The sequence below is a fragment of the Patagioenas fasciata genome, chromosome 4, assembly GCF_037038585.1.
Source record: "Patagioenas fasciata isolate bPatFas1 chromosome 4, bPatFas1.hap1, whole genome shotgun sequence".
In the NCBI taxonomy this organism is placed as follows: Eukaryota; Metazoa; Chordata; class Aves; order Columbiformes; family Columbidae; genus Patagioenas; species Patagioenas fasciata.
Window position 1 is genome coordinate 30,533,640 of NC_092523.1, and position 13,708 is coordinate 30,547,347.

The 13,708-nt window shown below is 39.7% G+C and overlaps 1 protein-coding gene across 4 annotated transcripts in view; it reads right to left on the reverse strand.

Moving 5' to 3' along the window:
- The window catches only part of DLC1 (DLC1 Rho GTPase activating protein), a 232,547-nt gene that overhangs the window by 23,332 nt on the left and 195,507 nt on the right, over positions 1 to 13,708 (reverse strand). For all 4 annotated transcript variants that reach the window (XM_065836115.2, XM_065836116.2, XM_071807534.1 and 1 more), the window contains 2 exons: positions 3,670 to 3,741; positions 309 to 390 (listed from right to left, as the gene is read on the reverse strand). In XM_065836115.2, the coding sequence (XP_065692187.2) occupies positions 309 to 390; positions 3,670 to 3,741 (154 nt within the window). The remainder of the gene's footprint in view (positions 1 to 308; positions 391 to 3,669; positions 3,742 to 13,708) is intronic.

A 13,708-nucleotide genomic window follows, 5' to 3' on the forward strand; every position in this document is an offset into this window, starting at 1 on the left:
TAGTTTGGGAATTAGCAATGAAAGCAAATTAAGAAGAATAATAAAAAATACATCGATGTAATACCTGTCACAAAGACTCCTTTGACTTTCCTCCTAAAATTTGTTACAAATAAGATCCCCAAACATCATTAAGCTCAATATATTATTCTAATGAAAACTGCATACTGATAGTAGATAACAAAAAGGTCTCAAATAAATGGCTATTTAATAGTAGGTAACTCAGTTGAGGTTATGCTTTTCCCAGGTTATAGTTTCTATGACACAGGAAGAGTCTTGCTTCAAAATGTAGCGTGATTTTTTTCACCTACCTGCATAAGGCCTCAATAGCATCTCTGTCCAGGAAGTCATGTTCTCGCTTGACTAGAGCAATGTCAACTGGAAAAAGTAGATCTATAGGAACAGAGACAGATGAGGAATCAAAATGACTCTCAATCCCATCAGTGAGTTATTCCAAAACAGCAATCTACCTCCAGTTGAGCTCACCAAGATGCCAGCACATTAAAGAAAAAAGGTCAGTAAACCTCAAATATCTGGTAAAGAATGGAAAGCAGAATCTCCTTGGCTGTTAGTCAAGCTATTGAGAAGTTTGACACTGCTACAACATTAATGAGATATGGACTGAAATGAAAGCAAGCCAAGCTGTATGCAGCCCATACTGCCTCCTTTCCTTAGGAGATTATTTAGATAAACAACTGGGAGACTGAGGGGGAGGAAATAATGTTGGCAGAGAGCTGAAAATTTACTACAGCTCTGAAACAGCAACCACATATATATTATTTACTGTCCTCCACAGATTCCTGACTGTCATGCAGGTCCTGATCTGGCATTCCTTGCACAGCCAAAACTCCCACCAAAGCCACTGAGTGTTCAGAGCACTCAGCAATACAAGGACAAATTACAAATATGCTGCTGCAGTTGCATGCAACTTCCCTGGTCCAAGCAATTGTCTACAAAATATCTTAATCTCCAGAGACTAGGAAAGAATGAACTGAAATGATGAAAAGAATAGGACTGGTGTTAGTTTGTGGAAAGGTAGTTAATATTCTGGGTTTTCTATACTAACAGATAATCTTTCAAATGAACTATTTGTTCTAAGTTTGCCTGAGGAATAAACAAATTACAACATACTCTGCAAAATGTAATAAATTCTGTCTTTTCTACAGAAAACCGCAGTTTTAGCAAAGCAACTGAAAAATGCTCACTGATTAATCTCCGTCTCAAACGTGTACTGCGTGAGACCACTTAATTTGTACTATATCCAGTTGATTCATAGGTCTCCCCTTCACTATTTTAAGTCCAAGGTGAACACATTCAACTGGTATTTTTCACCAGTTCTGATCTAAGTTTTTCCACTGAGGAAATTAGTACCTTAGAGTACCCACAAGAAAACAGATGGGACAATTTAAGTGTGAGAGGCAACTTGGGAGAAGATGACAGTCAGAACGAGTCATTTTTTTAATGCTTAATTTATGCTGCTGCTTTGTTGTCGTTGTTGTTGCTGCTGCTGCTGGGAGGACTTGCAAAAGACAATGGTATATTGTTTTCATATAAGGACGGCTGTCTTTCAATGGGTATGGCTGGCCTTGCTCTCATCTCTTGCTCTCATCTCTAAGGTCCTTTTGATGTTAGATCAGATATGGTCCTACATTAGAAACTTTAAATAAGTTTAGAGTCTTCAGGTAGGGCAATGGCAACCATAGGTAGGACATGTTTTCTAAATGCAAATAATTTTTTTTAGGACATTTACAGCTCAGCATACCATGAAAGTCACAAGCCCATATATTCAGCTGGGAGTCTTAACCCCAGTTTTAACAAAGACTGGAAGTACAGTCCAAGCTCTTCATCCCAAGAAAATCTTGGCATTTTCATTGGCACAAGAAGAAGGAAGAGAAATAATAAAAGGAAATTTCATTTCTGAACAGGCGAAGAAACTGAACAGGCAAAGAAAAGTTTAAACTGCTGCTTTTGAAAGTGCTATTATCATCTCATATTGCCAATGCAGCTGCAAATCAAAGCTCAACGAGATCATTTTTCAAGAAGGTCAGCTCAGCATTTGCTGTAATTTCCAACGGTTATTCACTGGAAATAATGGACTTTCTATGCTCAGTCTTACAAGCAGCAGCTGGAGTTTGTTTTATAAAAAATAGGAGGCAGATAAGACTACATAATAATTTCACTACGTTGCAAGTAATTTAAAGTGGTGTGTGGGAGAAATTCTGAACAATAATATACCTAAATAAAAAGGACCTCTAGGATCTCATACTTAAAACCCCCCACTTCTGTATGTTACTCTGCAGGAGAGAGTAAGAACTGCATGCCAAAACTGCAAGTTCCTAGTAGGTTGGAGAGCCAACGAAGACAACAGTTTTGCTCAAGCAAAACCTCTGTAAAAGCAAACATGCAAAGTGAATCCATCCCACAAAAGGACAAAGATGGTGAGTGCAGGAGTCAGCTGTCTCTTTGAGGAGGTGCTACACAACTGCACAACAACGGCTTGTATGTTCTTTTTTCCCTTCATTGCGAGCCTCTGTCTAACACCAACTCAAACTGTTCTGAAAAACCGCACAGGACTTGGGAATCATGAGGCGTAAAGATGAACCCATACATATGCAGAATTTCCTACCTCTGCTCCATTAGGAGAGCTGGCCGGCAGAGATGGAGACTGGGCTCATAGCAGCAGATGATTACATTTACAAAAATATCTTCGTTTGTATTTTAACTACAGGGAATGTATCATGGTGCTAAGATGATTTGTGCTAGGAGGATATTTGGAAGATTCAGACTAAAACAGAAACCTGGAACAAATTGTCCTGGTTTTGTTAAAAAACAAGTTTCTCTTTTAGTGAATTTTTGCCTGTCAGTTAAAGCCTTCATATTAGCTGCATTTTCCTGGAGAACCCAACACATGTTTTGGTTAAACCTAGCAATGGAATGCAAACTTATTGATGAGCACGGATGGACATCTCGCGAGAGGGGCAACGAGAAACTGATGATCGAGAGACTGACCAACGGTGTATAACATTCCATTCACGTGAATACTTCATATAAAAGTGGGAGATCACGAGGATCTCGGCCTTTTTCCCTTTTTTCCTCATGGCTGACATTAGGAGAGGACCTTGCTGGTTGTCCCTGCAAACTGAGGCCTAGTGAGAGACTGAATCCAGCTCCGGTTGGCTACAGAGTCTAATCCAGGACTTTGGGTGCTGGCTCTGCAGTTGCTGAGACTTACAAGATTGGTTTTGTATATTTTGTATTATTTTCTGTATTCTTATTAGTAGCATTAGTAAAACATCTGTAACTTTTCCAACTCTCTTCTCTCTGTCCTTCTTTCCCTCCCGATCGCCTGTCCTGAGTGGGAAGGGGGGAGAGGGAGGGGCAAAAGGGGGAAGTGGGGGAGAGAGGAGGTTAACAATACATCTGCCAGGGTTTGATTGTCACCCCGCAATCTTAACCCTCGACACAAATTTAAACTCCAAGAGTGTTTCAGTGTCTCATTGGGTTTGGTACATCCATGTGTGCGGTGGATAGCAGAAAGCAGCCCGGTTCCTAAAACCTGTTTTATGTGCTGGCACTTCAGTTTTGCTCCTGAACCTTATTTATTGGTGAATATTACATCTTATTCTCTAAAAATTGTCAGGGGATGGTCAACGTGCAAGCGCAGGTGCCTACCTTCATAAAGCTGTGCGTACTGCGGGAAGCCGGCAGCCCGCAGCCAGTCACAAGCTTCCTTGGCCTCGATTTCTGGAAGAGGACAGAAACAAGACACCCTCCGATTAGTGACCTGCAGACAAAAAACTCCCTCTCCACCACTTCTACTATTCTTGCTACAAAATCAGCATGAAGATATTCAGCAGCTTTGAACTGAGATACAAGTTTGCTTATCCCAGTTTGCCTTTCTCCTCATGACCAAACATAGCTTAGATTCTACAAAGCCACTAGCATTCATTCACGACCTACCAACAGCTCATCACTTTAGTACTCAAGAGAAACAGGCATGGATGAAAACTGCAGGAGTCAGGTTATTCCGTACAGGTTTTGTTAACACTTAAGAAACCAGCACCGCAATCAGCTCAGGCAGCATTTGTTCAACACATCTTATGATCCTCTTGGCAAAACTATTCTGTCTTGACAGAAATTCCTAGTAAAACTTGTAATAACGTGTCTTTTACATCTTGTAGACAGTACTGACAGACCCAAGCCCAAGAACAACCAACACACTGTACTGCAGTTCACTCAAGTGCGTATTAACTACCCAGAAAGAACCTAGTTTCACTGGAGGTCTCCAAGGCATTTATGAGTTATGTGGTATATGACAGGAAATTCAGCTAACTTTCCCTCACATTACCCAAAACAGCATGCCGCAAAATTAAATTATTCACATACCTGACATTTAAAGAAAGGAAACATTCTGAACATGGGTTATATTAGTCTGTGAATAAATTATACATAAATTCATTTGTTACCTAATACATGCAGACATAAAGAAAATGTTATCTTACTAGCTCAAAGTAGGAAAATATAAAAGGTATCTAGGATTTTCTGCAAGTGTTCAGGAAACAGATTGGGTTAATTATGTTCTAAAAATCCAAGAAAGTGCTACTGGGAATTTAGCTCCCTGCTTAGAACTGATCAAACAGACAGCGAGCAATCAGAAACTCTTAAAGTTCATCTGGCTTTGATTACATTCACTCTTCTTGATGGACCAGAAAAGAAAAGCTTCATTATGTACAACTCAGTAGACAATTTTGCCACCTACTTGGAGAGGATACTATTGCTACCTGCTGTAGAAACCATGTGCAAAGTGTTTTGCTCAGAATACAAGTTACTGCATATAGGGCAGTGAAAGAGCCAAGCATAACATAAGTAAAATATCTCAAGATTTTGGCACATTATGAAATATTCCCAGTGAGCTGTAGGTACACAGTTAAAATCAGACGAAATGGCAGGCAGATTTTAGCATCTCCAAAATGACAAAAATCCGCCTCTAATTTTCCAAATAGCTACAACAGGGTTAAAGTATTTGTGCTTTGCCAGACCGCTCTGGGTATGTATCTACATACCCAAACCAAGGGGTTAAGGTGAGCCAAAGCACAACATTCCAGATAAATAAACAGCTAAAAATCCACTCTCCCTGAAGTCGGGACAAGCAGGCATTTGTGTAACTTGTGTTTGCTTCACCTTTGGGTTATGGGACCACATGAGAACAAGCACGTACAGACATATTGACTTAGCTACTCATTAAGAAAAAGCATTCTTCAATTCCAACTGCAAGTGATTGTAAAGTTTTACTTAACAAGGTATTTTAATTTTGGTGTCCTAAGGAAAGACACGGGAAAGTTAATAAAGAAGTAAAAAAATAATCTAAAATATATTTAAAACTTATACTGCTAAAGAAAGAATAAACAGTGGAATATTACTATCTCAAAAGCAATGAAAATGCTAAAGTAAAAAAATCTGCAATTACTTTTCAAGAGTACTTAAAATAAAATTAACTACCTTACAGGTCACGTCCTGCATAATGATCTGGATGAATGAGAAATTTACTTGATTTAAAACTGAAAAAAAAATATCCCTGATAACCAGTATTTACCTAAAAAATGCAGGGAGATGCTTATAGTGTAATTGGAAAAAAGTGTCAGATTCCTTATTACTACAGTGGCTCTTAAATGCCTTTCAATATTTGCTCATAGGTCTTCTACTGAGCACCCAAGGTGTATGAACTGTAAAGTATTTCTAGACCTAGAAAATTATGAATATGCATTTATTAGACCTTTTTTTTAAGGTTGTCTATAGAAGCTTTGTGTATCTTTTCTGCAAATACATACACAAGTTACGTGGAAGTCACATTTTATGGGCATGTGGTCAGGTGCCTTTGGGATTTTCAGAGCATATTTGCTTTCAAAACACCTTAGAGATTCCCCCAAGAAGCCTGTCTAGGCAACAAAACACCTGAGTTATTCCTGGTTGGCCACAAGAATTGCAGAGTTTAATAAAACACCAGCACACCTGTTCATTGACTGGGCTTGGAAGACGCCTAGGGCTGTGTACAGGACAATGCCAAGGGTTTAAAAGCAATATTTGCCCCATGTCCATCTGAAACGCTTTAGGAAAGCCAGAGCTCTAGCCTCTGGCTCCTGTTGCGAGCCCTTGGATGTGTGAGGGGCTTGGAGCGCTGCCTTGAAGAAGGCGTGAGGGAATCCCATGCAGCCACGGCTCTCTCCATGCCACCTCCCCATCTATATGGGTGGCAGAGCAGAGGCAGGACCTAAAAAAGCAGCTGCTTTTGTTCAGCTCCAGTCGGCTAAACCCAAGATTGCTCCCAGACTCTACTGATCTGCTGTGACCAGATGAACAGAAAGGCAATTTCCAACCCAGCTTCCCCACGTCTGGTTACGGAGGAGCCAGAGTATGAACAAAACTGTGTATGTATGTGAAATTAAGGCAGATCAAAATATAGCCAGAGGAAAATCCAGCCCAGGGTGCACTGAACAGGCTGCACAGAAAGATGAGTACACAGAATAAGCTTCCTCACATAAGAGATACAAACTTTAACAGCTGAAAACTTGTACAGGTAAACAGCACATTACCACAAAGTAACTGGATTCTGCCTTTGAGAATAAAATACATTAGTTAAACCTGAGGTTCTGGCCAAATCATTTCAACTATGCTAGAGGAAAACGCTCATTCCCACACTTTCTAGACACCAGCTTTTCTTCCAGCGCAGCAGCATCAGCCCTGGGACTCTTGGTTTGCCAGCTGCCATGGTTTCACATCCAGGTGGACGCTGGAATATGTGCAAGACTTTGTCATCTGGATCAATGGCAACTGGGATAATGAGGGATAAAAGAGAGAAGAACAGAGCTTCCAAAATCAGGTTTTCCCCCTACTTTTGAAAAGTTTCAGTCTCCCAGGAGACCCAGGTTGCAGATGAGCTACAAACTCACTGCTGAGCAAAGCATCTGCTTGGTTGGGGCCAGCTGGGAGACACAGAGAGAAGAGAGAGCTTGCAGAGGAACTCTATCTGCCGTAATATGCAAAGCAACTTCCCACTGTGAGCATCTTTCTGATGAAAACCTGGCAGCTGAGCGGACAGAAGCTGCTGTGGGCAAGGGATGGGTCTCACTCCCTCCTCCCTGCTCCATCCCTGCCGTGCCACTTCCTTTTGGAATTAAACATCCTTGCTAGTTAAAACCCTTACAATAAACTACAATTCAGTATACAATCCAGGCAAGAAACGTATGTGCAGCTTTTCAGATGTGTGTCCTGTGCCCTCCCTCAGCAGCAGGAGGTTCTGGTATGAAAGAACCGCTGGCAAGAAAGAAATCACACTATTATTTCTAAATGTCCTGATACACAAGAAATTCTCTTAGAAAGTAAAACAAGACAAAACAAAACAAAAAAAACCCCAAAAAGGAGTACAATGAAGTCTTTATTCTTAGTGTCGTGTAAGCAAACAGCAGGCAAATGTGTTGAAAAGGAAACAGGAAATTTTTATTGGAAACAGCTTTATTTGTTAGCCCGTTTCACAAAGCAGGCCTCCATGCTCAAATCAAGGGTAGGAGTTCCTTTTGTGTATGGTTGGGAACCATTAGCTCTTATTTACCCACTTCCTGGGGGGTTAGGAGGACCCAATTCTTCCCCAAACTGGTAAGTGAAAATGGAAACTTCTAACTCCCTTTTTTGTTTAACTTTGGCTGATCTTGGCAAATTTGCAGGTTTAAAACTTCATAGCAAAAATATTTCAATTTGCACCTTGTTTGATACTGCAACTGCAGAATGGAGAACTCTAAAATGTCTATAGTCATTCACTGGATGATACCTGCCTTCCTATAGAAAATAGAACCTGCAGAGTCTGATGCCACAAAAATGCCCTTTGAGAAAACAATAATCATAGCCATCTAGCTAGGAGCAGCAAGATCTATTAAAAAGTTAGAAGGGTTTATTTTTTTCCTTTTTCTCATTCTTCCTTGCCTCTTGTTTCCATGAAATAACATACAACTTAAGCATCAGCTCTTTCAAGGTCTTTGGGACAAGGTGTAAAGCAGATGTATCTTTGTACAGTCATGTATTGGCTCCACTTTCACCTAAGTGCTAAACATCATAGGAACAGTTCTTCCAAGCAGATGGTTTCCTCTTGGCCCAACCCAGACACCTTTATAGCCATATTAGCACCTCCACACATCAGGTCTACTCATCTCACCTTTTGGCTCTGTTAAGAGAGTAGACTGTAAAAATCTGTAGCAATGACTGCTGAAATCAATGCTGTTAAAACCAAGTTTCAGCAAAAATGGGCTTCATTGTTGAAGGTTCACTCCAATGCCACGCCTAACAACTGGTTTGTTTGGCGTTCTTTTTAGTCTTAATTTTTGACCAGGTCACTCTAGTTGAAATTCACTATTTTTTTTTTCCAGAAAACAATAATAAAAATTAAAAGAAAAAAAAAAAGGTAAAAATTGGATACAAAATCATCTTCCTGAATCAGCTTGCAGAAGAGTCTCTCCCATGTGATGCAGAGAATGTGGTATCTCACCATGAATGAGATGAGCCCTCTTGCTCCTGACTATAATACATAAACCTCTAAAAATTACTCACACATTTTCCAAGGCACAGTTGGAGCACAAAGAGGAATCTTTCCTCTCCAGGACTGACACTCCAGTTCAATGGCTGCAAAAGGGCTTGAATGCTCAGAAGCTTATACTCTTCTGTTTGTATCAGAAACTACCTGTCCCTACATACTGTGTCCCTCTGAAATCTCTGGTGCTTTGCAAATTTGTGTTCAACTCCAAAATACTGTCCTGAGCTATTAAGAAACTTTAGATCATTCAGGATCATATTTTTTTAAGACCAGCTGTGGTATATATGAGAAATATTCTTCTCTGGATAGAATTCCACTGCCCAAATACAATCCTTTTTCCAGGTGCTTGAATTACACCCCTGACATGTGAATTGCGGTCCCAACACTAGATTTGATCACACTATTCCAACCACTCAGTCTATAGATATATGAACACAGTTGTGAAATCTGAGACAAACTGGGGAAAAAACTGCACTATGGCAGCTGTCTGCGAACAAGCAGGCCAGGCACTGAAAATGATAAATCAGTTCTGTGCAATGTCATATGCCTGCAGACCTTTAAAGCTGGGGCAGTGTGACTTCCTAAGAGCCTGCTATGTGTCCACGGCCTCAGATGGTTTTCACTTTGAAGATATGTGACTATAGCTTGAAAATAATTAAATTCCTTTTCATAAGTCTGTTTTTTATCAAACCTATATAGCTAAATATTCCTTAGGCAGTATCATTAGCTCAGTGCTCCACAGCATTTTATAAGGATAATGCCCTTAAAACAAACACTGAAACTTGGTAAGTTTGTCAATAAACATTCAACCACTAAAAGATAGAGTATTCTTAAAATCCCAAAATGCCAGATTTCTAACATGCTTGGAATCTCTCATTCTACAAAAACAATCCAGTCTTATATCACTATCCTAAAATATTAGTCTGACACATTCAGCCCATGAAGGACTAACTTCTGGACAAACCAGTGAGTCCAAGGGTTTTGAACCGATGACGAGCTTGCAGGATTTGAAGTGAAAGTTAACTGCCTTCCTGAGAGGGTCCCTTTTCTCCTTTCACCTTGGAAGCACAACTTACATTTGCAATAGCAGCTGCCTATTTTGATGTGCTCCTGTATTTCACTGTGTTTCAATCCACCTTCCACAGTCAAATGATACATGTTGTGATCTCCACTTAATGCCACATGCCTCAGTAGTCAATTCAAGCAGATATGGATGCACATATAATTTTAAGAAAACAGTTCTTATCAAAAACTTTCTGATGGAAAAAAAACCCACAAGTTCTTGAAAGAAACCATACATGAGACCAAATATATATATATTGCTTTCTAGTCATGAAAACCCTAGAAGGAAGTGGTGGTGGGGAATGTTACTCAAACATTTCTCAACTATGTGATGACAACTGAAGAAACACTCTCCTGGTGTTCCTGCTGGCTTTGGGTTAAACATGGGAATGGCTTTTTCAAGTTATGGAGCCTTGCAGCAAAACAGTAACTATGCTGCCGATGTTATGTATAAACCACAGGACACTGGGAGAAGAAAGAGTATGTTTGGAATTTGTGTGGGAACAGAAGAAGAAGAAGTAAGGAAACAGATGTTTAAGATCATATATTGATAGTTTCTCTGAAAAAAATCAGGAAGTTTTAACACTAATTTTTTTCAGCAGAGCTTTTGGAAATGAGTAAATAGCCTACTTCCACTCGTGGGGTTTTAAATTTGTTTATCCCTTTAATGATTAAAGTTAAATTAAAAAAAAAAAAAGGTTTCCAAAACATCCACATAGGTTTATGTTGTCCGTACGTAATTTTGTTCCCCCTCCGCCCCCGCAACTGTACCAGGTTACGTAAAATAGCAGCTTTAATTGCTTACCAATCCTCTTGGCTAGCACAGGAAACACAATACTGCTTTTGTGAACCAAAATCTAATTAACTTGGATCTCCCTTTCATAGTCTTCAGCATGGTGAAATCACTTCAAAAGTTTTCATATCAAAACGTAACAAGAGAAACAGCATTTGATGAAAATGTTTAAAATGTTTAGTGACTGAATCAACACTTGCTGAAATCAATGGGAACCTCCATGAATTCCAGAGGAATCAAGCCCTTCCCATCATGGATCCATGGGTCTCTACAACCCAACAATACACTTTTTCAGGAATAAAGGTGGTCAGTTTCACAGCTCTCCTCGCTATTATTACCAAAAATACATATTTTAAATGCAATTCGTGCTTTCTCGAAGCTCAGTTGTGCTGTGAACCACATCCCAAGCATGGGGAACAGCCCAGGTGCTCACCACAGCACAAAGAAGGACAGTGGCTGATGGCAGGAGGCCAGAGAGGGCACAACCACCACCCCCAGAACACGCCCCTCCTCTGTCAAGAAGACCTAGAGCAACTGTTATGCTTAGAAAAGCACCAAAGCAGCACCATTTCAGGATTTAATACAGGCGTAGCAAGATAAAGGATCTTCCCCATGCCTCTGTTGAGCACTTTCCCTATACACTCTATAAGACATTGCAATTGCTGCTTGTTTTCACTCAATTAAGTATGTTTCTAACTGCCCAAAGTTAGCTGCATTACTTCCAAATTTGTTGAAAACTTTGGAAAAGCATGTTTTAGGACACAAAAGAATCATCACTACTGTAAAATGCAAAAAAAAAACCCAGAATAAATTATGATTTGAGCATTACAGAAGGATTAAGAAAGAAATTCAGAAAACAACACAATATAAATTTTAAAACTCACAGAAAACTAAGGCTTTATATGACAGTTTTCCTGCCAAAGAACAATTATTTTTATAGATTAAAGATGGTTTTATCCCCTTTGTTTTTAAGAAGGTTCACAGATGAAGAGGAACAAGATGTCAAATGACTTAAAAAAACCTTAAGAAATAATTGGGCACGTGGGTTATTTATCTGGCCTGATTAACACAGGGTGGTCTTGGAGGAGGATTATTTGGGGCAGAGAAAGCAGTTAGTCAAATCCTCTGAAGGAGGTCATGTTGACAGATTCCAGAGTGAGAAACAAATCCTCCGCCAAAGACTGGGAAAAAGAAGATGACTTTAACCTTCTCTCAGAATTGACTTGGTTAGAACAACCTTTGAGAACGTACTGAAGGGCAAACATTAACTATTGCTATTCCCAAGTCCAGCATTAATATGCTGTATGCAAAGCTCAAATCAAAGGCTCATTAGGCTCTGGAAGGAGGTAAAACTGGTATGTCGAGTGTGACAGAGACTTCCCCTAAAAGTGCCCAAAGCCTGGGTTACCTGTTCAGATCTAGGAAACGGTATAAGAGCTGATCTGAGCTGTCTCAATGGTTCATACAAGGGAAAGCAGATTTTATAAAGACAATAGCTTCTAGCTTGTTAAGCCTCAACCTCAAAACCATCTGCACACAGAGGAAGAACTGTATGGAAGAAGGTCAACCTTTGCATCACAACCATTTAATGCCTACTTCACTGACGATCCAGTCCCCAAACTGCACCCATTGTGGATGACACAACAGTGGATACAAAAGGTCAGAAATACCTGTGGCACAAAGCTGGATGTATGTCAGCTGAACATCTCTTTCCCTAAATCAGAACTAAAGACAGAAACTTGGATTTTTCCCAAAGTAAGTATTACGATGAACTTTCTACTTTCAGATATTATAGACAGTTACAGTATTTTGTCTGTGATATTGCATACTTGAAAATGCTTTTCTTAGTTTCTGATGTAATGGTCACGCCTTGCAACTTCAACTTTGGGAATAAGAACATGATCTAGATACAGCAGAGCCATTGTAGCACTGCAAAGCCAACAAATCACTGCAGAAGAAAGAAGAGAGACCACGCTTGTGAAGAAGAAGGGAAGCTAAAACAGATGACGAAGCTTTACACTGGAAAGTTTCTTGTATCTCGCAGTGCACAGGAAACTGGTTATCAGAGACACATACAGAGAGCAGAGGAAAGGGTGGCCAGCACAGCATCCAGTCCTGCGTGTCCACAGGGTCACAGAAAGACTATCCCCAAAATACAAGAATGCAGAGGGGATATATTTTTCTCAATTCTGAATCTTCAGCAAATAACAAGAATAGGTTGGGGAAGTTCAATCTATGTACACTGCTGGCTTCAGCAAATGTATTGCATGTGTCTCCTCAGGAGCATTATTTCACAAACTGTGATGATCATTTGAATGGACAGTTTCAGATAAATATAAAATAATTATATTTAAAACCAAGCCTAAGGAATTTTGCACCATTTTGGGTTTTAAAACAATGTACCCGCCATAAGTGGGCCATCATATTCCATCTCCATTAGAAGACAGATCAGACAATATTTTTCCTGATCCAGTCTCATTTAATACAGTCCTTCTCAAGGGAAGGAAATACTTGTCAATATTTGAAAGAATATTCATTCTCACAAGTAACAATGATAGCATGCTCTCCTAAAGACAACAAAGTACTTCAGAAAGGTGTGTAGTATTACCTGTAACTTTCAGATAATGAAACTCAGTGAATTAAAGCTAGCTGGTTGAAGTCATTCTTGACTTTATTTTACTTTTACCAGTTATATCAATGGTATAGTATACTGATAGACCTACTGATTTCAAAGCTATGCTATGTGGGATAGGGTAGGGTAGTACTCAGTGCCAGCAAATATGGCAGAGTAAGTGTCCAGTGCAAAGAACCAGAAAGCTCCAATTGCAGCCCAGTTCTGTGTCCCTTTCATGAGACTTGTTCTTCACTGGTGGAAGACAGCTTTGTTCTTTCCTTAAAACAGGAGAGGGGGGACAACAGAATAGAAAATAAAAGGGTAAAAAGAAAAAAACTGGAAAAACTTGGGAATAAAAAGCCATGCAAGATAATCTTGCCACCCTGTACCAGTCAGAATTAGTGACAGCATAGATACAAGCAAGAAATAGGCTTGGAATGCTGAAATTACCAAAATTACCAGACATCTACACTCAATACATCACTAGAGAGGATACAGTGTTTTGTAATTCATTTGCCCTGAAACACTGAGGAGTAAGCAGACCAATATGATCCCCAGTGAAATACACAGGGACATCATCTCTTGACTTAGCAGAGACAAAATCATCAAGTTTTCTGTGAACTGCAGATCATTTGATTGCTGTATTTCTATAATATGCACAGGA